At 38.9% G+C, this 27,725-nt stretch overlaps 3 protein-coding genes across 5 annotated transcripts in view; 1 reads left to right on the plus strand and 2 right to left on the minus strand.

Moving 5' to 3' along the window:
* Nucleotides 1-22,991, minus strand: part of LOC106656285 (brain tumor protein) — a 45,307-nt gene extending 22,316 nt beyond the window's left edge. Inside the window, exons 1-2 of one of the 3 annotated variants that reach the window (XM_023461684.1) lie at nucleotides 22,229-22,991; nucleotides 1,610-1,886 (exon numbers count right to left, since the gene is read on the minus strand). The gene's annotated coding sequence lies outside the window, so the exon portion shown is untranslated. Of the gene's footprint in view, nucleotides 1-1,609; nucleotides 1,887-15,066; nucleotides 15,136-21,492 lie in introns of those variants that run through there. The other 2 variants (XM_014377154.2, XM_023461683.1) reach the window with 2 other exon arrangements.
* LOC106656002 (zinc finger protein 710) lies at nucleotides 6,290-8,519 on the minus strand. The gene is made up of 6 exons (XM_023461601.1): nucleotides 8,420-8,519; nucleotides 8,121-8,335; nucleotides 7,759-8,043; nucleotides 7,423-7,653; nucleotides 7,136-7,320; nucleotides 6,290-7,060 (listed from the first exon to the last, which is right to left on the minus strand). Exons 1-6 carry the CDS (start codon nucleotides 8,517-8,519, stop codon nucleotides 6,808-6,810), a joined length of 1,269 nt encoding a protein of 422 aa, XP_023317369.1. The 3' UTR covers nucleotides 6,290-6,807.
* Nucleotides 22,992-26,122: 3,131 nt separating the features above from the next.
* LOC106656003 (zinc finger and BTB domain-containing protein 41-like) overlaps nucleotides 26,123-27,725 on the plus strand; it is a 31,872-nt gene continuing 30,269 nt past the window's right edge. Inside the window, exons 1-3 of the mRNA XM_014376614.2 lie at nucleotides 26,123-26,270; nucleotides 26,342-26,456; nucleotides 26,527-27,202. Of these exons, the coding sequence (XP_014232100.1) occupies nucleotides 26,245-26,270; nucleotides 26,342-26,456; nucleotides 26,527-27,202 (817 nt within the window). The 5' untranslated portion in view covers nucleotides 26,123-26,244. The remainder of the gene's footprint in view (nucleotides 26,271-26,341; nucleotides 26,457-26,526; nucleotides 27,203-27,725) is intronic.

Below are 27,725 nucleotides of genomic sequence, written 5' to 3' on the forward strand. Positions count from 1 at the left end.
ATGTACACATTCTTGGCGCGAAACTTATATCGTGCACGCCTGCACATGGTCCCTTGTGTGTTCAATGAAAGAGCGCCCGCGTGCGTGTGACAAAAAGAAAAGGAGCTGTGCTGCGCATCTCTTTAGCGAAACGTATGTGCTTCCAACGAATTAACGCGCGCGTAATTCTCGCGGAATATAATATACCGACGACGCGCGAGCGCGCCGTTTTGCCGCGGATGATTAACGCACGCGTACTTAGTACATACGTGCAGGCTTATGTACGCGGCATTAGTCACGAGCTCTTGAGAATTACCAATATTGCAACCTCTCTTCCTACCTACCTACCTACCTACCTACTTATATATCTGTTCGTCGCGCGCGCGCGTGTGTGTAACTTCTACCCGAGTATACATACTCAATTATGCCGCACACTCAGCTAGAGTAGAGTAGAGTAGTAAGTGCGTAAAGTAAAGCAAACGATCGCGTATATAGAAATTGAGCGCGTTTTGCTATGTGCATACGTACGTACATATAGGTGCGCTGCTGCAATGACCATCGCATGTGCGCGCGAGGAAAAGATGCGCGCCACGGCTGCATACACATCTACATATATATATGCAAGCCGGTCGCGTTCGCACACTTCCGCGCGCGCGCGCGTTTGTGCACACACATGCTATGCGTTGTGCACTGCAGTGCCACAGCTCGAGAAAGAGAAAGAGCGAGGTGCATCCGATATAGGCACGATGAGAGTATATGTATATATGTAAGAGTGCAGACGGCGCAGCACCGGCTATATATATATGATGGCAGAAACGTTTTGTTCTGTCGAGCAAACATCCGCTCTCGTCGCTCGCTCGCGCGCGCGTATTATGTCCATCCTTTCGCGCCGCCGCCGTTGCTGCTGGCTCTTCTCTCTCTCTCTCTCTCTCTCTCTCTCTCTGACTCGTTTTACCCTTCTTCCTACGTATATATATAAAAGCACAAGCTCATTTTTTTCTGCATACGTGTGTGGATATATACACATACCGAATGCGCATCGAAACCACGAGTGTGCAATCAAGACCCACATATTCTCTCTTTCTCACTGCTGCAGTCTCTGTGTGTGCTTTTCTCATTCTTTTTCCGCGTGCATGCGCCACAACCTTATAGCGCATCCGCGCCCGCGTGCCCGCTTCGATCAAAACTCTTTTTTTTTTCATATCGTCTCGCTCGTCTTTGGAATTTTTTAAGCGCGCGTTACGCTCTCTTCGAGACTGAAATTCGCTACCTCGCGTATAGTTTTTTTCGTGGTATTTCGCACACTTGTTGAATGATTTCATTACTCACTAATCGTTCACCGAGTTTCGATTATATTCAAATTACGCTTCGTAAAATGTCAATTTTTTAGCGCCTGTCGAAAACTTGTTACTGCAGATACAAACGATGCGAGACTCGAATACGCACGAACAGATTTCCCAACACGCATCGATTGTCATGCGTTACACAAGCTCATATATTTTTAAAATTATGACGAAAATGACAAACTTCGCCTTATGGGCTTCTCGATGTTATGACAGATGTATACGCGCGGTGAAAATGTCAATAGTCGCGCGAGGAACAAAAAAGTAAAATACCAACGAGAACTCACCTTAAAATCCCGTCTTTCGTTCGCGGCGTGATGTCTGCCCGGTGAAACGAACTCCGTGGTTATTGAATAAAGTGACGTCGTCGTGAAGAGAATATAAGAGGCGGAGAGAGGCCGCACGCGCAAGATCCCGGTGCCTTTGACAGCGAGAGATGCAATTTTCAGTTTCAGGCGAGCTCCTCTCTTGTTGCTGCTGTTGCTGTCGACTGTCTCTCTCTGTTATGCGTCGCCGTTGCTGTTGCTTCCTCCGTTACGTTTGCACAGCCGAGTAGGAATCCACCTGCACACGTGCAACAGATGCCCGAGAGAACGGAGCACGTTAGAAACTCGATCAAACACGCTATATGTACGTTATTTGATGTATATTATATACAAGTGTCGAAAGAGAGAAAGAGAGAGAGAGAGAGAGAGAGAGACAAGGAGGGAAAAAGAGACAAGAGGATGACGGCAGGAGAAACTAGCAAACAGAGACACACATATGTTAATGTAACATGTATATTCCGCGGCTGTATACGAATATTACCAGCGGCGAGCAAACAAACGTTTGTTTTCTTTTCGCTGACTAGTGTAGTCTCCGCGGACAGCACGTGATCAATATTGATTATGTACCTTTAAATATATTCCACGATCGATATTCGACTGAAAATTCGAGTGACAAGTAAACAGTGGATGTACTACTACTCTTGCTCTCGATTCCTTTCCAAATTTTACATGTATTTTGACGCGTAAATGCATATTCATACCGGTATCCCCTGCACTCGTAATAATCGTTGAACGCAGATCGCAAAAGCAGCTCACTCGTATTATGCGGTATTTTCTGTCAAGAGGTTACAATGAGTGCGAGTCTGCTCCTATAACCTTATCGTTTATACGCAATCGTTGATCTGTCGATGTCGGCTACCTTCACTCCTTCGACAGTTCTCATTTCGTTTGAAATGTCGCAAATTTTCACGGACTGTAATATATATAATAAAATTACATACGCTCGAGCGTCGAAGGTGCGCAAGAAATAATGTAATACCATTGAAAAGACCGGTTGATATTTCCTGATTTTATCGCGTATTCATACTGCACAGCTCGTGCTACGCTCACACACACGTGCGAATGTGTGATATTGAAAGGGAGCTTGCGCGTATGGGAAAACACAAGAGATGCGGCGCGTAAGATAAATCAATGAGCAAAGCTCATTACCGGTATGTATGGCGCTACAGCTGCATTATATCGATACGTATACCTATAGCTTCGACGTAAATGTAGCGCGCGGACTCGCGTAGAGTACACAAAGCTCTCGTATCGTGCAGCAGCGTCAGAGAAATGTCGCGCAATATGTACATGGGTAGGTAGGTAGGTAGGTAGAGCCTCGGACGCGCCTAAATTGATGGGAAACTCGATTTCGATGCTCTCGATATTACGCGACGATAACGATACAATATAATAATATGCGCGCAGCACATATTATGCACAGGGAGAGACTCCGATAGCGCTGCTCTCGGTTGCCGCTGTCCGCTTCGCTTCGTCAAAGAGTTGATGCGCGCGCCAAATGGCCTGCCGCCGACCAATAACGCCAATATTGACAATATCTCGTGGCAGCGGCTTCGCTCTCTAGACTTTTACATCTTTTTCTCTCTCAAACGTATATTATATACACGATTTTCAGGTGTTCTCCGAAGAAGCTCTCCGGACTTTCTTCTATCCGCTGCGCGACTATCGATGACGATGACGACGCAACGATGCCGCACCGCGGCACCAGCACAGTGTTTCGAAGAAGGGGCGTTAATAGTTGTAAAAATGTTTCTTCTTCTGTAAAAAAAAAAAAAAACTTAATAGACGCGCTAAACCAAAGTATCCAAGTTGCCGCTTCCCCTCCCGACTACGACGACGACATAGAAACGAGCAGTAGTACTCCTATATATCGCGTCGATGTTCGCTCGCTCGCGTTGCGCGCGCTCTGTGGGCTTCAATGAATTCTCAGCCGTATAGTCGCTTCCGCTCGTAAATCAGCTGTTGCAGCCCGAAGTCACGCAGCACCACTACAGCACTACCACTACAACTACTACTATTACACTACTATACAGGCTGTACGTGTGCTCTTTCCCCAACGCGCGCCGGGCTTTTCACGTCTCTTTTATTTTATATCTTTTTTCACTTATAGCCACGTTCGCGCGCACCGCGGGGGGATGATTTTTCGAGAAATTAGGTTTTTTTTCGAATAAAAAAAAAAATAAAACAAATTTACGAGCATTTATTTCTGTCTTTGTAGAACGATCGCAGACGCGAGAATCTAATGGACGATAACCTGTTCGCATCGGGCCGGATGTTGTAATAGACTTTTTTAATTTTAGTAGTACTGCGAGATCGTCATCAATATTTCGCTGGAATTATGCACTAAAAAGTAAAACAATGCCAAGTAAAGTTCGAGCTAAATGAGTTTTACGTTTTTTGTTCTACTTTTTTTTCAATCAAATTCAAATTAAATATATTCATAATTCCAAGTGGAAGGCGCGAGAGAAATGAATACACAATTACGAGGCAGGAATCGATAAGGACAGCATAAAGTAAACATGAATCGTCTCGATTAACTTATATTACGTCGGATAAAAAACGTCTATAAAGTCATTACATAAGCTTCGATGTGTACGAGTTAAAGATTCATAATACAGCCGCAGTCAAAGCATTAGCGCGGGCTCAATGCATCTATCGCTAGTATCCATCAAGCGCATATGGGCCTCGTATGCACACTCGCACGCGTCTTTTCATTTATATTAACAATATGCGGATCCTCCGCACTCCCTCTTTCTCTCACTCTCTTCGTGGTTATCTAGCAGTGCAGCGCATAACGTCACGCAGTTTGAATCCATTCTGCCGCATTCATTTTCTCGCTCGTGTGCTGTATGTGTGTGTGTGTGTGTGAGTGCAGCGTGTAACGCATTATTTTACACTGCAGCTCGTTTCGTTATATTCAAGTTTTTCATCCTTCTCCAACTGACACACGCGTGTGCCCGTGTGCACGCGCGCGTTCATTTGACCGGAAAAATTATTTCAATTTTCCTGCCAACCGTGTCAAGGCTCTCGGCGTAAATTCCTAAATAAATTATCATATGCAAACAAGCGACTGTGAGAATCGCTAACTTGCGCCATTTTTCTTGAGCTCGGGGTTCGCACAGACGATGTCGTGAAAACGAGACATTCCGCGCTGCTGCTGTTGCTCGCCTCTATTTCATTCGATTTAAATGAGAAAAGAAATCCATTCGGCTATTGCGGTACGAACGACGATTTTGCGCTGCAGATTCGAGCCGAATGGGCGCGTTTTTATTATTATTCTTCAACCCGGTGTGTTTATATGAGAAAACATCTGCGTTGAAAATGTAAGTGTTTCAACGCAAGAAAGCAGCAGCAACAGTGGCAGCAGTGGCAGCAGCAACATTAGCAGCAGAAATTCTCTCTCTCTCGAGTACTTATACTTTCACCGCGTGTTTCGCTCTGCTTCTAGATTAATCGGCCCGAGAGTGAGCGAGCAAAAGCGAGAGGAGAGGAGGCGAGTCGAGCCGCCGAGTCGAAAGAGAGAGAGAGAGAGAGAGAGAGAGAGTTACGTGACGCTACATAACGCGTTTAATAAGTTCTTATTGCACAAGAGCGTCGGAAGAAAGTGAGGGCGTATGTAAGCCATACGCTCATTCGCTGATATTGGCCATTTTATGAAACGATGACGATATTATTCTACTGCAGCCTGGTCCTGCTTAGCGATAGTTGTGGGCACTTTTCATAGTTATCCGCGAGATATACCGAAGCAATTCGATGATATTCGCGCGCTCGCATAAGCAGGTCAAAAATGATTATCTACGTTGCTCAACTTTTAACGATGAGAAAGATAAAATATAATAAAGTTACGAAAAAGAAAGATTATTTTTTACTCGATTGCATCGGATAAAGTGACCGATTGTCGATCGCGATTCCGCTTGTCTCTCACTTTTTATACGGAAGCTGCATCGACTGAAAATAGTAGCTCGGTACCGTTGCAAATGTGATAAAAAATACTTACGATGTAAGAGCGACTAATGATCATATGGATAATGCAACGCGCTTAGTGCGTTCGTGTTTCTTTTTCACTAGTTAATATTACTTAATAACGATCATACGATGTGCATACTTTTATACGCTACTTGCACTCGCGCGCGCGCGCACACACACACATGCACACGCATGCAACAAGCACAATTATAATGTCATTGCTCCTGCAGCAGTGTGAAAAAGTTATGATGACTAAGACGTGGAGAAAAAGGAGAGAAAAGCAACTCGTTGATATTTTTACTCGTCCGAGTATCTACGATTGTTTTTATTCCACTTATAGCGATTGCGCTCGAGTCTTGATATACATATGCAACTAGAATTTGCGCTCGTATTCTTTAATTTTTTCCACATACGCATACAATGGAAGTGTAGTTGCAGTCGCTGCCGCCGTGGGCAAGGAGTATAATACAACTGTAGAGCTCTATAAAACGAAAACGTAATTTGTTCGAAATTCGTGCTCACTCGAGCTTTGTTCCTATACATATGTGAAAGTGAATTTTATGAAAATATTGTACAATATGTGTCCGTGCGCTATGAGTGTGAAAAAATATTTTAAATTATCAATGTAATTATGCTGACTTGTGTTATAATTGAGCTTATTCAAACGGCGCGACTAAGCTATATCTTTTTATAAACACTTTTAGTAATCAACTATACGGCTGCGCACAATTGTCAGGTGATAGTTTTTCATTACCTACTAAAGGAAGACAATTCTTGATAATCTTATAATGCTTACTCAAATCATTGAAAACGTTTTTTTTACACTCCCTTCGCGTTACATGATGTAACGGCTACGCACATATTTCCTGAACCATATGAAGAGTTGAGCCTTATTTGGCATTTAGCTTTAATTGCAATTAACTCCGCTAGAAAAGTATATTCAGTACAACTTTCATAATGCCTATGACATGCAACTTTATACGATGTGGCTTCTAACGCAAGAGCCGGAAATTATAATAGAGTGTAAAACAAAATATTATTAACACTTTTTCAACGAGAATATGTGACGAATCATTTTTCTAACACTTTTGAGTTCATTTTTGAAATTTTTGTTATGACTTCTCTTCCATGTAGATAGATTAAACGTTAAAAACGAAAGTATACAATTCAAGTGTAATGGGACTGCCTTACTGCTAGGTCACTTCATCGAATGGTTCAATTTTAATATTTATGTCAGCATCGATAATGGGCTCTACTTTAATTGTGATATTGACAGGTTCGTAGCTATTGACTATCGACGATTTACAGCTTTTAGATGCTTTAATTTTTCTAGAAATTATCAATTTTGCTAAATTAGGATTCGCTTGGAACTTGACGCAATTTCTAGTGTGAACTTTCATATTGTCTTGGCGATTGAATCCTTTTTGGCAACCAGGACATTTATGCCTATGAAAATATATGAAAAATTAAATATCTTGATTTGAGAGTTATAATTAGCTCAATTGATTTGAAAAGCCGAACCTTTTCGCATCGTGAACAGCCATGTGAGTAGTTAGATGCGTTCTCTGAGCAAAATCTTTGCTGCAAATTTTACATTTGTATTGCCTTATTCCCTGATGTTTCAAAATATGATCCTGCAGCATCGATCCATTTTTATAAACTTTCGGACACATCGGACAATGGTGCCTGCCATCTGCATGCACTTGCTGCGAGATTTATTTTGTGTTAAAAAAAAAACAAATGTATTCAGTATAAGTTTCTGAACTCATAATAGACGTGGATGGCAATATTCATGGATTTAAACTCACATAAACATGATTATGGAGAGCTTTTCTAGTGATGCATTTTTTTCTACAAATTTTACAAACGTAATCCCTGGTGTGGACATTAATGTGATGACGTCTCAAAGCTTCTTCGGAAGATACGTATGATAAACAAATGTGACACTTGATAGCATTCGATTCCTCGTGGGTATTTCTATGAACTCGCATCTTTTTTGTTGAATGAAATCCCTTTCCGCATAAGTCGCAAAGTATGTCCTGATGCAATATATCGATAAATAAAACTTGAACTAACTTTTTTAAAAAATGTAATGCTACTAGATCGAAATGGTTACTTGGGATACTTAATTTAGCCAAGCGTACCTTTTCCGTTTTGTGCTTCGACATATGTGAAACAAGCGCTCGTTTGTTCAGACAAGCAAAATCGCAGTGGTCGCAGTGATAAGGTTGCGAGTTTGTATGGCTTATCATGTGTTCTTTCAATAACACCGCTACAGAATATCTTTTATCACACTGGCTGCACTTAAAAGGCTTCAATTTCAAATGAAATTTTCTTACATGGCCACGAATGCTGGTGACGGTGAGCGTCTTGAAATCGCAGGCCCGACAAATGTATGGCAACATATTCAAGTGCCTCCAAACATGAACCTTAAAGTAGACGATAGTTACTTGTAATATGGATCTTCACGCGATCGTTCAAAAATGAATAAATAAAATCAAATTACTTGACACTTGTCAAGCCTAGGATAGGTCGTTTTGCAGAGCTTACAACGAAATGACTTTTGATTGACTGTTATATTTTTCAAAACTTTTTTTTCGTCGACATATTTTGGATCTAAATAATAGTAAGATTCAATTTTTTTCTTTTCTTCGTCGCTAATTAATTCATTGATTTTTCTCGTTGGTTCATGAAGTTCGCTTTTATCATTTTTTAGATGAACTTTTGCTTTTTTGTTGTTTTTAACAATAAGTGTGCTTTTCTCTTCTTTCTTTTGATGTGTGCGTACATTATTTTTCAGTTTGCCTTTGAATTTTTCGCTTTGACTTTTTACTTTCCTTGGTAATTTTTTTCGTTCCGTTAATTGTGATGTTCTCAAAGTAACTAATTGTCTGTTAGCATCCATCATTCATCAGGAATCTTTGTACTGTTTCTCGTTCACTGCAACCTATATTTATTTGATAAATTATTTCGCTCAAAGTAGTGTTTTAAAAAATTATCTAATCAACGTATTTAACAAAATAGAGAAAATTATAGAAGTAAGGTACTGCAATAATTTTATAGTTAAGGATGACCAGGTTTTATGTCATTTGATTAAAAAATTATCAAATAATTTAAGGTAGTTTAATAATAAGATTTACTATAGATTACAGTAATTTTGTAAAAGCTTACACTATAATGTATTTCAAAATAAAGCAAAATTCTTCTCCTACCAGAATGTAACTGACAAAATATAAGCTAACGTAGCTTCATGCTTAGCTAAAGCTAAAATTAATGAAAGGTCAATATTTTGATAATAAATAGGTGAAGATGAATGCAATATAGTACTGGTAAGCAATAAAAACATATCATCATTTGAAAAAGCTTGCTAATTTTATCTAAAAAAGGTTTACCATTATAACGAAAAATAAGATTCATTTGTGAAATAAAGATTTTTACAATAGAGTTTATATGGTATCTTCTGCAATGATCTTAAATTTTTGACTCATCAATGAAACCTCCATAGTAATCCACTAGTTAATCTTACAACAGAGGCCATCACCATATTGCCAAACTGTGTTTCTTTATATACAGTACTAACATTAACAAATGCAACGCCTGAAATATTTCTCTTTCCCTTTCACTCCTATCTCTACTCTTAAATTCAAAACTTTTCTAGCGGAGCATCTTACTTAATACTGCAAATAATTGCGGCGAATTCAAGAAAACAAGCAATCGCACGGCCATATGATGAAACAAAATTGAAATCCGAAAATTCGGGTCAAGGTCTTGTCATTGGAGAAAACTGATTTCCGGCTAAGTGTAAATAAGCAACAAAATCCATTTACAATCTACTTCGTGAAATTGAATTTTCTCCCATTTACTACCGAGTATCATTATTTGTCGACTAAAAAATTAAAGCTTACTTTTTTGTGAGTCTAATTCTATTATTATTTTACGAACAAATTTAAATTAATATACACGTACAAGTTTTCAAAAAATGAAGTTATGAAAAAAGTGAAGAGTGAAAGTAATGTATTATATGTCGTGTTCGTATAAACTTATGCGCGTTCACTTACCAGGTATATGCACACACAAACAAGTAAACTTTTTAATCGAAAATTGGAAAAGACGCTACGAAGTATTTACCTTAAACTTTTCTTTTTTGCAACTAAAAAGTAAGGTTTGCTCCAGTTGAATATAAACAAGTTTGAAAGAAACATAATTTTCATAGCAATTTGAATAATAAAATAAGATAATTACTGAGAAAAAAAGATAAGAAGAAATCCCCCCTGCGGCAAAGGAAGTCATGATCTTGCTCATCTATTTCCGTCAAGTTCTTTATGTTGGTTCAAGAAGTTATATAGTAAGCAAAACGAATGCGAAAAGTATAAGGTCGAGCCATTTGAATTATTTTATCAATTTCAGCACAAGATTTACTTTAATAACTCTATGAAAAATTAGCATTTTGAATATTTATACACTTCATTAAAACATTGAACATACAAATTTTTATTTGGATTCCAAGAAAATCTCGTGCTTAGACTTACACCATTATTTTGATTTTGTCATGTGCAGATTTACAAATATGTATGTACTCGCCATTTAGTTGTAAGACTTCAAGTAGCATTATCGTATTTGTAAACTGGTCTCAATTTTTTGAAACAATTGAATTTTCATTTTCAAGTCATTTAAAATGTACTTAATATTTGTAAAATATTTTGAATATAAAAATCCGCAAAAACAAGCTAATTAATTATAATGCGTTTTAAAACATTTTCAATTGTCATTTTTTAGTGATCAGTCGGTTATTAATATTGAGAATTTCTACTAAGGTTACACTGATCTACATATAAAAAAAGAATTTATGTGAAAAAAAATTAATAAGGCTTATAAATTGAAGCTTTTTTGCGAGGCCAGGGTAAAAATATAAATCATAATTTTTACTTAGATTCGGGTATTTCCTTAATGCCACTTACCGATTAAGGTTACAATATTAATTTGTTTTGCATGTGAAACTTCATAATTATGCCTATGAGCGCCAAATAAAAACGCTCTACCAACACATGCAAATACTTTCTCATCGTATCAAATACTTTTTCTTTCTTTCCAATTTTCGCTTGCGTCATTTAAAACTGAGATGGCAACAACAGGTTTTGTGCACTTCTTTACGTCATGAATGCTAACATTATGTATTCGTCAAGATCGCTTTTCGCCTTTATTGCGTTTTAATACGAACGATTTCTTATAAATAATTTTTCTTCAATGATTTCGGTACTAGCTCCCGTTTCTATTCTCGTGATTACAAATGAATTATTAATTTCCATTTGTTACAGAATTGCAAAAAAGTGAATGAGTTTCTATGAGCGATAGTTGGCAACTATAAAATTTTCGCACGCATCGTCATCGCACTTACTTTGTTTTCAAGCACGTTGCTGAACGTTTTAAAACCTAATGTTTGTAGGTTGGCGAGTACGAGGCGGGCACGAGGAGATAGGCGCGCCGACGGCTAGTATAATAATACGCCGCGGCCGAACGCGTGACTCGAGGGCTCAACCGTAAACAACTTGAGCCGCGGTTTACGCTCGTGACTCACGACCGGTCTCGCGGTGTCGTGAAAATTCGGTACTTCTACGAATGCTTATGTATATGATAGTTGTGTTCGTGTGTGCGCTGCGAGATACGAGCATGAGTAGCTTTTAGTCCACTAGCCACACTTTTTTCAGCTTTGTTGCGACAGGACCAAGATACTCGAGTTGGAGGGCTGTTTCGGAGCTTTGGTGACTTTTGGTGATATCAAGAGCGGTGAAAACGAGCGAGTTTCAAGAAATGCGAAGGTGCAACGGTACATCAAGACATTTCAAGAAGTATTACTGCGGATGCACCCTCTGAAACGTGTCTGGCAGCTTCGATTGGAGTTGCAGCCGAACCATGGTTATTTTATTGTCATTATATGTAAAAGTAGATGATTTTACAGATAATAAATCTGAGTAGATGTGCTAACTTGAGAGCAATGTCACAATTTTTTTATCTAAAAAATTGTTTAATTTGATGAAGTTGTTTAGAAACCGTAAAGCGTTTACATAAGTTTTCGTAGCATGTTTACCATTACCAAACATCGAAAATATAGATAATGAGTTTAAATAGAATTAAGGCACTAATGCATATCGTAAGAAACAACTGAAAATTTAAAAGCTGCAATAATAGACGCAGTAAGTAATTCGCTGGTGCGATTAATAAATTGAAAGCTACTGCTGCTCATTTCGAAACGATAAAAATATTAAATAATTCAAACGTGAATCCCCGCGCGCTGGAAAAGTACATTCGTAAAAGAAACTAAGCGGGATTGTAACCCAAGACTCATGAGGTAATACTCGATCGCACACTCGAATACGTGCAGTCGCGCGTATTATACTGCACACATATATATACCGACAACGTATTAGTAGTAGTAGTCTCCTTTCACTCGGCGCTTTATACTTGTATAGCAGCAAGAAAATAATAATTGCTGCATTTATGTGTCTAGCAGCGATCAGGGTCACTGCGAAAAGTCTAACTGCATTCATACACCCACTCAAGCACAATTCGTAAGTTCAGTTATGAAGTCCGTAGCGAGATTCAAGCATTGAAGGAAATGATTTAGATTTGGAGCCTCAAATTCAAGCTTTACTTTTTTTGCAGTTTTAAATTGTCAATCTCTCGTCTGAATTTGATCAAAAGTCCATGAGAATAATCATTTTTTCGATTGAATTAAATCAAAAAGATTTTAATTGAAATTATTAATGGAAAAATTGAATTGAATTTTAATTCAAAGTTCAAAATGAATAGTTGTTTTTTCACGAATTTTGGTCTAACTGAGAAAGTGCTGAATTAAAATTTTTTTTTTAACAATAATATGGCGAGTGACGAGTTTGAGTAAAACATAATATTCGTGAGTATAGTATTCGTGACTCTTGAAAAATATTTAGAAGCGAGAGCCGAGGTAGTCGATGAGTAAGCTTTAGTTTCCTTTTACTTCAATTCATGATATATTGCATCATAATTAATAATATTTACAATAGCGAAAATTTTTTTATATCAAATTTCTTAACTTGAACGGAAACAGTGAAAAATTTCATGAAGGTTATTATTCGTATCTTAATTTTTTCCAAACCGTAACTTTTGAGTACATACAATGCAATGCTGGAATGTTTTTCTATTATCCTTAAAAAAGGTATCATCGTTTTACCGACTACTTTATAAATTCTGAAACGATCTTACAATGTGCATAAATATTCCTATTTATTTGCAGTATTACTTAATACATCATTCATCGATAAAAAGGTAACATTTTACAAGAACTGGAGCGGAAAAACGTTTTCTTTTTTTACCAACAAAGCTAAATTTTCTCGCTCGTTGCTTTTATTCGATCAACAATAAAATTCACTATGTGCATATAAATTCTCGACTCCGCTTTCGATGTCACATCGATATAACAGCAGATTTTGCTTCGACTGTAAAAGAAAAATGATTAAAAGAACATTTTCACAGCCTCTAGGGAAACGCTTGAGTTTTCAAGTGTTGGAAATGACGTTTAGCAGTAACATAAGCATCGTTATTTCACGCGCCTTTCAACGAGCATCAGAGAAAAAAAAATAATGGCTCTTGGAGAAAAAACTGTTTAGATTAGTCATGAATTGAATTCATTTTCAATTTTTTAATTATGATTTACTGAAGCAATGACGATTTGCAACTTAACATTTTGCTGTATTCAAACTCTTCGGCGTATTACTAATGTATACATTTTTTTGTGCCTAAAAATATCTTATTAGACTTTTACGATTTAAATTTTATTGTTTCAAGCATCACCAGTAACAAAATTATCAACTAAAATCATTTTTGTTTTAAAATTAAATTTAGTAAGTGATGTGAAAGAATCCTGGTCTCGTGCTTATCTTATTTATTTATTCAATCAGCATATCCGTCAATCGCTGGAAATTTTTTTGCTAAAATTACGCTTCTTGATTGTTTGAAAAGAAAAATAAAACTGTAACGATTTCCTGAGATATTTTTAAAATTTTCATGCCTAGTGTTATACGACGTTACGGTTTTAAAAACTCCTTCGGTTTCGAGGAGAAACTCTGTGGCGCACTGCACAGCTGCAGTCTATGCAAATCTCCGGATTTTACGCACTTGTAACCACGCGCGATACCGCTATGAGTGACTTCTTATCTCTCATGTCTTTTATTTTGGTTCCCTGAAGTAAATTAGCATACGCATTTCCGGAATCAGGTTTACAATGCCTCCTTATTAGCACAGTGTAATTTTTTTTCATTTCACGCATAAAGCAATATTATGTTGATTCTTTGAAGAAGGTAAAAAATAACACAACATTACATCGGGATAAATTCGTGAGTTTGGCAAAAAAATTATCTTGTCTCAAGCTTAGTCTGATATTCAAAGGTCACAGTAATTTTCAAGGTAAAACTTCTATTTATTTATTGGAAAGAGAATGTTTTTTTCGAAGCAAAGAAAAAAAACTGTGAGAAATTCAATTTCGGCATCTAATTGACCCACATAAGATATTTCATCGTCGACCGTAACAATTGGTATAGCGTTGGTAAACAATTGGTGTATTGCTCAAGATTGAGATTATCGTTAAAACAAACAATTACTCAAAGTCAGAAACAAGCGAGCAAGCAAAAGCTAAAATGTTCAGTTAGTATACCAATCCTTTGAGCCTAACTGGACCAAGCGTATACGGAACAAATCGGAGCTTACAGAGCATCAAACAATCATGATATCATAAGTAGATCAGCAAGCTAGCAATAAATGAAAAAAAACTCATTATACAATGAGCGTACGACGGGTGTCGCACACAGGCCACCCATAATCGTCGATTGGGTAATGCGCAATTTTTCCTTCTATAATTCGATTTCATTTGTTTGAGAGCATTCGTATATACAGACGATTGCAGAACGTGTGCCCGAGTTTGTGTGCGTCAAGCGCGCATAATGCAGCAGCAGCAGCGGCGGCGGCGGCAGCACAATGCGACAACTGCGCGGACCTTATAGTCCTTTTCTTTTTCCGAGTCCCGAGGCGCGCGCGTTATTTAATCGTTATGAAATCGCCTAGTCGAGATCGAGGATATATCAATGGTATAACTCTCAGGCGGGCTAAAGGCAGGCACGTGCACAGTCGAGTGCGTTTTATTATACGGGTGGCGTTCATTAAAGCTTGTTAGCCCCGGCTTCTCGTTAAACTATATACGGTATATAAAGCTCGGTTTCGAAGAGGGTTAGAAAGTTATCGGTAAAGACTTGCCAGAGAGCCATAGGGTGTACAGAGAGTAAGAAGAAAGAGAGAGAGATGAGAGGAGAGACAGAGACAGAATCATGGAGTATCAGCTCGATCGATGTCAGAAACGTTATGTGAGAACCCTAGCGGCATAGAGTATGGAATTAAAATTGGAAAATAGCAGAGGCATATATTACGCTTTATCCATTATCTAATAATGAGTGTACTTGTATGCGGCTTCAATCGGCTGCGTCGATCATGCTTACCTGCAACAAACAAAGAGGCACTAATTAATTTTATGCGAATCGCAAATATTTACGGATGATCAATAAAAGCAAGTTTATCCCTTTTAAAGCAAAGTAAGAGATAAAACGTATACATTTGCTATTGTAGGTTTATTTATTATATTGTCCGATCGATTTGACTTGCATATGAGGGATAAATTATTATTTTAAATATTTTCAAATATATCATTTCCTATAGTGCTACGCAATTTTGCATGCAAACTCTCTCGTGATCTGATTGCGTTTTCAATAACTAGAGAATGAAAGTACGCATGAATATAATATTATGTGTGAAAATTTTTTGGTCGCGTGTCTTTCAAAGGAATGCCGGAGATTTGGCATTTCAAAATGATTAATTTCCATTACTCATCTTCTTTTGTCTCAAGAGTTTTTACGGTATAATGCACGCAATAATAACACGTGTAATAAGTCATTTGTATTGTATATTTTTTACTTAGTGTAAATTTCTCTTAGCCGCCGAGAAGAGAAGAGAGTGATATGAGAAAAGGGCGAGACGCGCGTTTTCTTTTTCTTTCGTTTAAAACGCGTTACGCAGCCATTACCATTACCACTACTAGTCCATATAACTGCACCATATACCACGTACACGCGTGCGCGCGCTGTATTTGTGTGTGAACATGTACATATCATATAATACTAGAATGCGCAACAATTTCAAAGTATATTGCTGAGACTGGAGCGGGTAAATCAGTTCGATGATCTCAAAAGCGAGCGAGAGACGCAGAGAGGGAGGGAGTCAAGGAGAACAATGCACAAATGACTAAGTCTGCACGAGAAAGCTTGATATTTTTTTACTACTTTGCTTACTGCTGCATCGCGTATACATTTTCATGTGAACGTATCTTCTTCTTTCGACGGAAAGTAACCCAAATACATTGCGAAAAACAGCACGATACATGTTTTAACGGAACGTTAGAAAATTTATTTTTTACAGATCGATAGTCATAGTTATAAGTGCTCAGGTACTCGGATACTCAGGTGTTGACGTACGCATGAGTTATGAATCTGCTCCGTATATATGTAGGTCGAAGAAAAAAAAATAGAAAGTGTATACGCACGATTGATGTAAGTGAAATGATCTTTGAAAGATTGCGACTTGTACATGTAACTATTACTGTAACGGAAGCACACACCGACATCGAAGCACTAGGCATTATAGGCTCATGCACATACTACATACACGTGCTCAGTAGTGTCAGAGAAAGAGAGAGTATTTGTATACAAATTATGAATTCAGTTACGTTGAACGTGAAATCATTTATCACGTAATAATGTGAAACTTTCGCCGGCGCGAGCGGAGATAACTTGACTAAAAAAAAAATCAGCTTTTTAAATCCCATCGAGCCGCAGAAATCGGCGACCCATATCTTTTTTGCTTCGACGCTTTACAATATGACCTTTTCCCTCGCTATTTTTATTAAATTTTTCTTTTATCCCTCGAGCAACAACATGTTTTTCTGCAAAGATAAGATTGAAATTGTTTTTGTAGATACCGCACAAATTTCCAAACAGAATGCAGGTTATTTTCGCATTACACGATATCAAGTAAGAAAAACTCTAGTTAGAGCTATAAAAAAAATCTTGAGCGTTTCTCACACAAAGTAAAACAAAATGTAGAAATATTTTTCGCTCCGAGTGAAAAAGCGGAACAAAGCTTGAATTTTCGATTGCTCTGCACTTTTTTATACTCTTTTGAGGTGAGCGTAACCGAAGCAAGACGTTGGTTGCTTTACGGTGAAGGATAATCAAATAACATACTCCGAGAACTTATACTTTTTCATTCAATTATTTAGACAATTTACTCTTTTCTATATCGGCATTACAGGATCCATTGTCAAGAAACTTGCGAGAAGCTTTAATCAAGAGTGTTGGTCCCGTTAAACTCAATATTGGAATTGCTTAAGCTAGGGTCCGTCAATCAAGGTAATTATCGGAGGTGATCCGCTCAGCCTTTAGAAGTTCGTCGAGCGTATATCTCTTTCGGAAGCTGACTTAGAGTTTAAGTTCGAGGCAGAGGCTTCTGTCTTCTATTCACAATATCCCGATCGACTTTCAAAGTTCGGATGTCTGTTGTTTTTAGGAAGAATTTTCCAAAGTATAATCAATAGATCATTTCAAATTGGCGCGTGTGTCAGGTGAACAAAAAAACAACACCGTCCGATCGTGGTCGAGCTTTATCACGAGCTTTTTGCTTTCTCATTAGTAGCAAAAAGTTCAACATCTGTCGGATATCGTACCATGTACAAGCAATCGCATTAATATTCTCCGGGGCTACAGGTGTTATCGGTTTGGACATGTCAATTGAAATTCAAGCCTTTTACACACTACCTGTGAAAGTTTGCTGTGGCGGTCACTTATAAATTGATTGTACACCGAAGTAGCTCTGGAGCTGCACTCAGTCAACTCGTCCAAAAAAACAAAAAAGGTAAACATCTAGTTCGTGAATGTTTTTGTTATTGATGCGTGAGCATCCGTTTCCATTTCAAGAAAGAAAAAAAAATAACAAACATACTAACAGGAAATACAATCTCGAATATATGAATGGAATTTTTGTTTTACTTCAGTAATGAGATTCGCGTTGTTTCGAATGAGCTGAAATCTATACGATACAGTTATTTAACTCGATATAACTGATTGAAATTAATACGACTAATTTCACATTGATTTTTATAGTCCAAAACACTTGGGGAGCAATCGTTCCAACAAAAATGACATCTGTTTGTTTGACCAAAGTTGTACGTTCAAAGACGTATGAAGTACTATGTCAGAGCTAGTCATTTAATTTTTTCGTTCAATGAAAGTTAGTTGACTGCACAACAGTTAGGCACATTTTTTTTATCGATTCAATGAACTTGAACAAACCAATCTGACATCGGCGCAATGCGCAAAAACATCGTAAAAACATCTAGGACTATAGACGAAACACAATTGGACATTAAATACGATTGTGTTGACGAAGCTTAGCGAGCGCGCGCAAAAATCGTAACACAACTCGGCGTGTCTCGTCGAGAGTAATTTTCCATCCGGTAGATACTGAATATAATAAATAAAAATATAATACAGTCATGAGTTTTGGTACACGAAATCGAAGTGCTATTACGAACGTATAGAGCTGTAGCTACAGCAGCAGTGCAAACGAACGAACACAAACGGCGTCTGATGCGGAGTCGCGCGCAAAGTTCAACGACTGCGAGAACAACGACAAATACTACTACGAGACAAATGCGAATATATGTGTGTATACACGAATGCGCTCGCGCACTCTGCGGCACGTACATAGCGTATATATATATATATCTATAGCATAAAGCAGCATTGCTCATCGCCAATCATGTGTGGTGCGTTGCGCTTCTCTGCGCACGCGAATCGAAATACATATAATACGAGATCGTCGGGTTGCTGCTGCGTAGGATATATAATATATAATATATATAAAAAGCAAAGCAGAGTTCGCGCGAGCGCGTGGAGGAGAGGCGTATAATACACGTACACTGTACGCACACACGCGACCAAATATTAGACCTTGAGAGCCGAGAGAGACGGAGCAGACTTATACTATATATCCGAGAGAAAGAATGAGAGAAATACCACGGACCGAGCAGCAGCAGCAGCAGCAGCCTGTGTGCTTAAACACTGTGTGTGCCGCCACCCATGCCGCTGCCGCTGCTCCGCTCGCAGTTTATATACACATTTCGAGGCTGCTTCGCGTATTTCTGTTATACATAGCATAAAACTCGGAAATGAATCGAGCAGCGGAGAGCGAGCTTCGAACCTCTATAGTTGATTTCCAGCCGAGCGCGATTCATTTTTTTTTATCTAAAAATGAGGAGATATCGTACCGAAGAATTCGCCCACTCTCGAATTTTTTAAAAAGCACATGGTAGCGTAATATTACGAAGCCGTCATTCGTACGATACGGAGCAGTAGCAAAAGTAGCAACAGCAATATACAGCCTAAAAGTTTTTGCAGATTGTGTATATTACACGGTACACACCACTGGTATAATAACGTGTATGTAAAGGCGGTGTCGACGACGACCACGGCGCTCGGCGCTTTCAGCTATTTCCACAACGTGGAGCCTATTTATAATCTTCCGCCACTTTTGCGTTTTATACTTTGGAGAAATTCCCATCGCGACAAAGAACATATATACCGGAGCGCAATCGGGCAATTAATTATTGTAGAGTCGAGTGGATGGGCATTCGAGTTTCTCGAGTGTATAAGGTATCTGTCACGTGTGACAATTCGTTCGACACACAACTCGGCGCCCTTACAGGTGTCAAAGAGAGCCACCGGACAAAGGGCAGACCCGCAGAAAATGTAATTTCATTATGATCGCGGAGATTGTTGTAAACAGAACGTTGATTCAGGTTTATTCGAGCATAGTGCGTATTTTGCACGTATTTTAATGCGCGTAAATTATTCATGTTTACCGACCTATATGTTCATGAAAAAAAATGTTGAATTGTAAACATGCAAGTATTTTCTTTCGTACATTAATTTAGTATAATTTTCATATTTATATTTCTTGTTTTTTATTCATATTAGAGGGCAAGCGAGTTAGGTCACGCTCGCTTAAATTGCGAGCAAAATTTGTGTGGACATAGACAAGTCCAATCTTTAATATGACCGCGACGACGTTTAGGAAAAACCAATCGACTGTTTCGACAAATTTGCTAATTCTGTGATATTAAAATATGCACGTTATAATGGGGAGGCTTAACCCAGTTCTCTGACGAAGTACGCGCGTCCAAAGTTTCAATTATATCGTTTGGCATTGTGTATCGGAAATTTTAGCAGGCAATAATAATAATCATCGACTCTCGTTATATTATTGTCGCAGTTATCTCGGTCTGGGTGATTGCAAGTACATGACGGCGGCTTTGCTTAGGTAATGCGCGCGCGCTAAGTTAAACTAAGCTACGCTACGTTGCTGCTGCAGCTGCAGAAGCGGCGTAGTGTGTTTTGTCGACGAGAGACTCGTACGTGCCCGCGAGCCTCTTAAAAAAGCCACACACGACTAAATAATAAAACTGCACTGCGCGCGCGTTACAACTAAGCAGCAACAGCAGCAGCAGCAGCAGTGTAGCGTGCACTAATCGCGTCAGCTCGAAATTGTACGTAAGAGTATAAGCAGCAACGGTAGAGCCATGAGAAATATTGAGCGATAAACGTTCGCACACGTACGTCTTCGCTTTTTAAACGCTTCAATGCACCTCGTGTTGTTATGTCATTTGGCAAATGTCCGATTACTTCTTTTTTTTTCTTTTTTTTTTTCTTTATCGGGTTATACATTATATACACAACACGATATCTATAGGCGTACGAGTGAGTAGGCATTACCCGCCTCGACGAAAAAGCATCCGACGTTGATATTTGCACTTCTCCATATAGCAGCAAAATATACGTCATTCCTCTAGAATTATCGAGTTCGACAACAAAGGGAGAAGGGGGCAATTTAGGACAACAGAAAATAATGATACGCTGTTCTGACGCATCGAGCTTCCGAGCTTTGAAAATTTTACGGATGCAATTGCACTGCACACACACCTCCTCCTCTATTCATTTGTTGGGGGGCTAAACTCATAAAAGCTCAAGAATCATTTTCTTAATTGCAACGCGAGAGAGCAGTTAGCAGCAAAACGAAGAGAGCACACGCGAGGTGGTAATCGAACATCGCTTTGTTTCGGAGCTCTTTTATAACCTTGAGGGAAAAATATCATTGCGAATTGCGTTTTCCGAAAAAGCAGCCATGAACCTCGGCGGCACGAAGCACGTTTTGCAGCGGCGCAGGCGTATGCGTCTGGGGAATTTGTAGGGTCGAAAAATAACGTCCTTGAGGGAACTTTTACAACGAATTTTGCACTGAATTTTTCAGTTTAACAAAATAAAAAAGGAACGAAGCATTGTATGCGCAAAATAGCGACTGAAAATTGTATTAGCGAACTGCAGCGGGCTTTTGTACAGCTTTTTCTATACAAAGTACAAATAAGCTTTGACTTGGGATACACAAGCCATTTCACACACGCCTCGCCGCTAACCCTTTCGACGAGGCCACACGACTCGACAAAACCTCGACAATTTATTACATTATCTCGCACAAAAGCTCGCTCGGTAAGCGAAATATTGGATGCACCAATTACAGGACATGAGCCAATTCGAGTATGCAACATTCGGAGCAGCCGAGTTCGAAAAGGTAAATACGTTGAGCAAAACAAAACAAAAAAATTCGAGCCCGTGCAAACAGACGCACGGTCAGTTATTCGACAAGTAAAATTTCGCGCAGATTGAAGGGCGATGTGTGATATATAGACTCACCTAAAAAATTGTTGCGCGATCGGGCGAGGAACGGACGCTGCTGCAATGCAGTCGAAGAAAGACGAAGTTTTATTGAGGCAAGAAGCGGTGGTTGTTGTCAATGCAAGACACCGGCATTTGCAGTGAGCCAAAGAGGGACGCGTTGCAGTTTTTATTTTGTCTCTGTTGCAATATATACTTTGTATATATTATTTCGGCCCTATAACAACGGCAACGGTGCACTGCACTCACACATTAAATAACATAATACACACACACTTTACATGTATAGCCCCAAATGGCAGATCACTCGTTGTTATTATATTCTGAAAACTGGAGTAGCAGCAATTATTGCAGTTGCAGTTTCTCTCACTTATATAGATGCTGCTCTCGAGAGGTTAACGGCTCGCCGTAGAGATGAGGATCGCACACAATTCCGCAACCTTGACTGCGTAAGAGCCGCGGCGGAGAGCAGCGAAGAAAACAAAGGATTGTAAGAGAGGCGCGAGTGTGCACCTTCTCGCTTTTATATATAATATTATATATATATGTGTAGCAGCAGTGAGCGCGCGAACAATCGATGATGGCGAATATCTCTGCTGCTGATGTTGCCTATATAGTGGACGACGCCAAGGTGTATACACAACTAGCACTGACGCACACTTTATTACTTTAATACGATTGCACACATACACGTATATTATATATAAACAAATTATTTATATATAAACTTTTTCATATAGAATAATCAACACACCAGTGGATGCAGTGGCTACGATGTATTGTAGTAGTAGCGAGAAACGACGTCAACGAGCAAATTATTAAAGCACATAAATTTCTCGTGTTTTTTTCTCTCGCTCTTTCTCACTCGACGCACACACAGTAGCAGATAGTCGCATTAACGCGCGAACGAAAAACAGCAGCTGCGGAGCTTTGATCGCTGCCTTATTTTTTTTTTTTTTAACTGACTCTTGGTCGACGACGATCTTCATCAACGATAAACAACAACATCGCACTCGCGCACGGGTACACACACCACCTGAAGCTCGGGCGATCACTCGTTATAATAATGGCGAATTCAAGCACGCACACACCTCCGCACACTCCGTGTAACAAAAGCCGCAAGTTTGATCGGCCCACGGGGAAACTTCTGGATTCGCGAAACTTTTTAAAGTGCGTGTTGGCAGGTGGATCGCTGTCGTTGTTGTTGTTGTTGTTGCTGATGATGCTCTGCTCCGATCAATGTCCTCTGTCTATGTGTACGTGTGTGCGAACAATAATGAGCATATACAAGGTATATGGCTGTGCTTTGTTTATGTACGGGTGTGTGTGTTTGTGTTTGCGCGCGCGGGTATGTATGCTACTACGTACTCAGTTTTCGTTCTGTTTTCTTTCTTATATATTTTTTTTCTATATATAAGGAAGGATATAAGCTCGTGTACGATGATGATAATGACGATGATGTCCTCGTTCGTGTGGCGCGCGGCGTGTCTGGTCACGACTGCTGTCGCAAGTCGACTGATATATTCTGCCGAGCGCCGGGCCCTCACGCTCAACGCTCTGCTGTGCTACTCACCGTCGCACACAATACACCAATCCACTGCCACAGCAGCAGCGTACATACACATACGAATTCGCGCACTCTCTCTCCTTCTCCGTCTCTCGTTCTCTCCTTTCCAGTGGCGCGCGGTTGCAACTTGGCGCGATCCGAGCTCTGCCTCTGCTGCTGCTCTCTCCCTCTCGTTCACTCTCACGCGCGCGCACACATTCGTACATGTGCACATGCACATCGGCAGCAGCAGTAACACGCGCCAACTGCCAAGTCGCGCGTCTGCGTGTATACGCAGTATCCGCGGTGTTTATTATGCGCGTGCATGTGTATTTTTCGCATAAACTGAGCTGCTGCTGCTACCGCTTGCTGTTGGAGTGTGCTGCTGCTGCCCTTATATATGTGTATATTTTGCCGCGTTGATATTTTAGCGAGAAAGAGAAAGAGAGGTTAGGTTTGCGAAATGCACCGGTGCCTTTCTGCTATCATGGAATTATATTACTCGTCGATTTTTACAAACAAATATTTGCTTACCTCTAGAAAGCTAACCTACCTACACTTGTGTAATTATATTAGCTCAGTTGAAATTCTAACCTTATATTAAAACATTAGTTCGAAATCTTTTGTATATAAACCAATCGGACAGTTTTTCAGCCACTTGCGCGAATTGACTATACTCCATCTGTTGATGAAATTGAGAAGCTTTGATTATAGTAAATAAAGGGTTATCTGGCGGTCACCCATCCACCTACATATCGCGACTTAAAATGCTTTAATTCGTGCATTGCTCCGAGTCGTGAGTACCGCGGCCTACCCCCTGCTTCAGTCAAATAATTATTAATTATGTGTTATTTATAAATCAATTCGATTTACTATAAAAACATCAAAAAAGTGAAAAAACTACTAAAAAAAATAATTTTTTTTTTTTTTGAAATTCAGTTACAGCCAATCACGAATAAAAATTCGTTATATTGTTGGTAATAAATGTTCGAATCTCCTCTCGCTGACTTGTACGGGAATCGAGGAGGGAGCAAAAAAAGCGGCAAAAATTTGTCGGGATGCGAACGAGAGTATCGGAAGTGTAGAAAGTATATAACACGAAGTTATTCGACAAGTTGACGATTTCGGAGTCGGCCTTTTGGGATCAATCGGAGAGTAAAAAAACGATTAGAAAAAATATATTCATCGACTGGAAACAATGGGTGGAGGGGCCATACAATGATTTTTGGAGTAGATCGTCGAGCCGCGTCATACAATCTTCACAGTCTCGAATAATCATACAAAACCCACGCAGGTTAGCGATTCGAATATTGCCCTATTGATTTTGCGCGTTAAACGTTCTAAACCATCTTATAATCAGTGTAATGTACATCGGAGGCAGCGGCGTTGCATTATACACGCGCGGCTATCCTCTATATAGCTATAGTACAACGACACAAAGGCGCGCGAGCGAACTGCATCCTTCCCTTCGTGGTCGTCGTGTATGCATGTGTTGGTATACTTGTGTGTGTGCGAGTCTCGATGCAGTTCTGTGTTGCGCCTGCACACACAGTTCTTTCTTTGTGCAGTATATAACACGGCCGGCGCGCAACGACGCCGAGCGCAGCAGCGTCGTATAGTATATATATCTACCTACGTGCGCTGTAGCAGCAGAGTTGCCAGAGCTGCGCACACAACTCTTGCTTTGTACACGACTCCGATCGTGTATATACTATATAATGTGTATATAAGCGCGCCAAGCGCTCAGCCGAGAGAGAGAAAGAAAGAAAGGAAGAGAGAAAGAAAGAGAACGAGACAGGACGAGCGGATTAACGGGGGTTCCTCGTCGTCTCCGCATCGTGCACGAGGCGCAGCGCCGAGCGAGCGCATTCCCTCTTTCGCGCTCCTTTGCTCCTTCGCCTTCTTCTTCTTCTTCTTCTTCTTCTTCTTTGTGTCGTCCTTGATGATTGTGTATACTTAGAAACGCTTCTTGCCTCGCTGCACACTCGCACGATGATTCTTCCGATAAAGAAAAACACCCGCGCATCCCCGATTTTGTTCCTGTTTTTTTTCTCTCTTTATAAGTGTAAACTCGGCTTGTGGTGGCACGAATCATAAGCCGATACTCATAATTGCATAAGACGACGTATAATAACAGCCCCACTCGCTGCGACAGAATATTTTTCCACGCTGCATTAAATAATGCCCTTTGTTTTAAGATGTTTAAAAAATGTTGGTAGAATTTTAGAAAAAGTCTCTGGTTAAAAATTGTTTTCTTTTGCCATGGCTTTATCATCCTTTCAATAATAATCGCAACCTCTGTCTTAATTCACGATAATTTAATTGTTCACATGTTTCCGGACATTATGTATTTAAAGCCGCTGCCAATAAGTTGAAGAGTTTCCACCTGAATATGTGTTGTTTCAATATTTTTATGAATAAATACTAATAAAAGAAGACCACTGTACCATTTCAAAATGATCAATTTCTAGTGCAAAAATATTTCAGACCTTTTTTCTCAGACCCATTATAAGCTCTGCGAACGTTTTATTGTAAAAGGCTGAATCGAATTTAATTAAAAATTATTAAACTTTGACTTTTATGGCCCAAAATTTGAACAATTTTAGTAAAAAATTTTATTCCTTGAGTCATTCAAGAATAAGTTGAGAATTTTTCAAATCTATTATCTATTCGCAAGTAACTGCAATGAAATTTAACGAATCAAATGTATTTCCATTGACAAAAATGAAATTGTTAATTGGTTTTAACACTTTACAAATGTAATTTTTGAAAATCATATGTATTTTTTAAATTATCGATGTAATTGCCTTACACATTTTACTATCATTTGACACTCTAATAACTAATTGGACTTCGTTCCTACTGCCCTTTGTGTAATACCATGTACTGCATTGGTGCGGGTTCAAAGAAATATTTTTCATTTATTCACTACAATTTCGGTGTAGTTTTAATCATGTGTGAGCGCCTCTATTTGTATCGCAGTTCATTACTGCGTACGACCAGTCGACGTTGGAAAGGGAAATATTCTAAGGAGCAATCACAATCGCGAGGTCGCCTCGCTAATATTGAGTAGTGCGTTCAGTCGCTGATGAGGAATTTCTTAGTAAGCAAGTGTTTACAAATTAGTGGTATCGAAGTACAGTGTTTGCTATTCGATGCGTTTAACCTCAAATATTTCCTCAACGTTCGAATATTTTCTCAAAAGTCACATTGAATAGCGAACAATGGAAATCAATGGTGACGTAGTTAGGTACAACTTTTATTTTGCAAGCCATGATGTTTTTGTGAGCGATCGTTTCATCAAATTTGATGTTTCTTAAGGTTGAAGCAAGAGATGGATGATACTTGGCTAAGTGCAGGTGAAGATTATATTTTCAATTCAGTTAACTCAGGCGGAGACCAAAATTTTGAAAAATTCAGCTTCTATAAATCTTCGGTGAGTTCAATGATTCGAATCATGTTCTGTTTTTCTATCATCAAAAACCATTAATCAATTTTAATTTTAGACTAATCATATAAATGAGACTATGGCGTTACCTGAAAAGTTAGATAAAAAAATATCCATAGAATTTGAGTATAAAGATGTTAAACTTGAATTGCCGTCTCTATCGACAACTATCTGCAAAACTGAGTATCAAAGTTATCCATCTATTGTGAAAATAGAAAACCAAATTCAAAACAGTGCCATAAGTGAACCTTTAATTATTAAAACCAAGTGTCATAGTTGTTTACCAATTGTGAAAATAGAAAACAACGTTCAAACAAATTATCTGTATGAAAAAAGGCTCTTAAATTTAATAGAAAAAAATTTCGATTACGATAAAAACAATCAATTTCAAGAAAAATCTCGAATAAAGGTGAACAGACCAAAGAAAGTAGAAATATGCATGAAAAAAACACAAAACAAATTATCTCATAAGTGTAATTTGTGTCGAAAAATTTATGAAGGAGAAGCGAGTATAAAAACACATATTAATACGACACATGAAAGCACTGGACAATATGAATGTGACATTTGTCACAAATCATGTTCATTCCAGGGTAACCTCATTGAGAACATGAATACAGTACATGATCGAAGCAAGCCCTTTAAGTGTGACCTTTGTTACAAATCATTTAGACAGAAAGGTACCCTCAAATCTCACATAGATGCAGTACATAATCAGAACAAACCCATCGAGTGTGAGATTTGTCACAAATCATTTGGACACCAGTATGAACTCAAAAGGCACATAAATACAGTACATGATCGAATTAAACTTTTTGAATGTGCGATTTGTCACAAATCATTTGGAGAATCAAGTGTTCTCGGACGTCACATAAATGCAGTACATAATCGGAGCAAAGCTTTTGAATGTGGGATTTGTTACAAATCATTTTCATACAAAAGTAACCCAAAATCTCATATCAATACAGTACATAATCAGAACAAACCCTTCGAATGCGATATTTGTCGCAAATCATTTGGATACAAGAATGACCTCAATAAGCACATAAATACAGTACATAATCGGAGCAAGCCTTTTGAATGTGAGATTTGTCACAAATCATTTGGTCGCAAGAATACTGTAAAAGATCACATAGATAAAATACATAATTTGATTAAACCCTTTGAATGTGAAATTTGTCACAGATCATTTGGTCGCAATAGTGACCTCAAATCTCACATAAATGCAGTACATGATCGGATCAAACCTTTCGAATG

Source organism: Trichogramma pretiosum, unplaced genomic scaffold (genome assembly GCF_000599845.2).
Source record: "Trichogramma pretiosum strain Unisexual culture from Peru unplaced genomic scaffold, Tpre_2.0 scaffold4, whole genome shotgun sequence".
In the NCBI taxonomy this organism is placed as follows: Eukaryota; Metazoa; Arthropoda; class Insecta; order Hymenoptera; family Trichogrammatidae; genus Trichogramma; species Trichogramma pretiosum.

Coding starts and splice junctions, on each gene's coding strand:
- LOC106656002 (XM_023461601.1), bottom strand. CDS start 8,519: ATGGATGCTAACAGACAATTAGTTACTTTGAGAACATCACAATTAACG. Junction 7,654..7,758: donor CGAAGCACAAAACGGAAAAG/GTACGCTTGGCT, acceptor ATATTGCATCAG/GACATACTTTGCGACTTATG. Junction 7,061..7,135: donor GCTGTTCACGATGCGAAAAG/GTTCGGCTTTTC, acceptor ATATTTTCATAG/GCATAAATGTCCTGGTTGCC.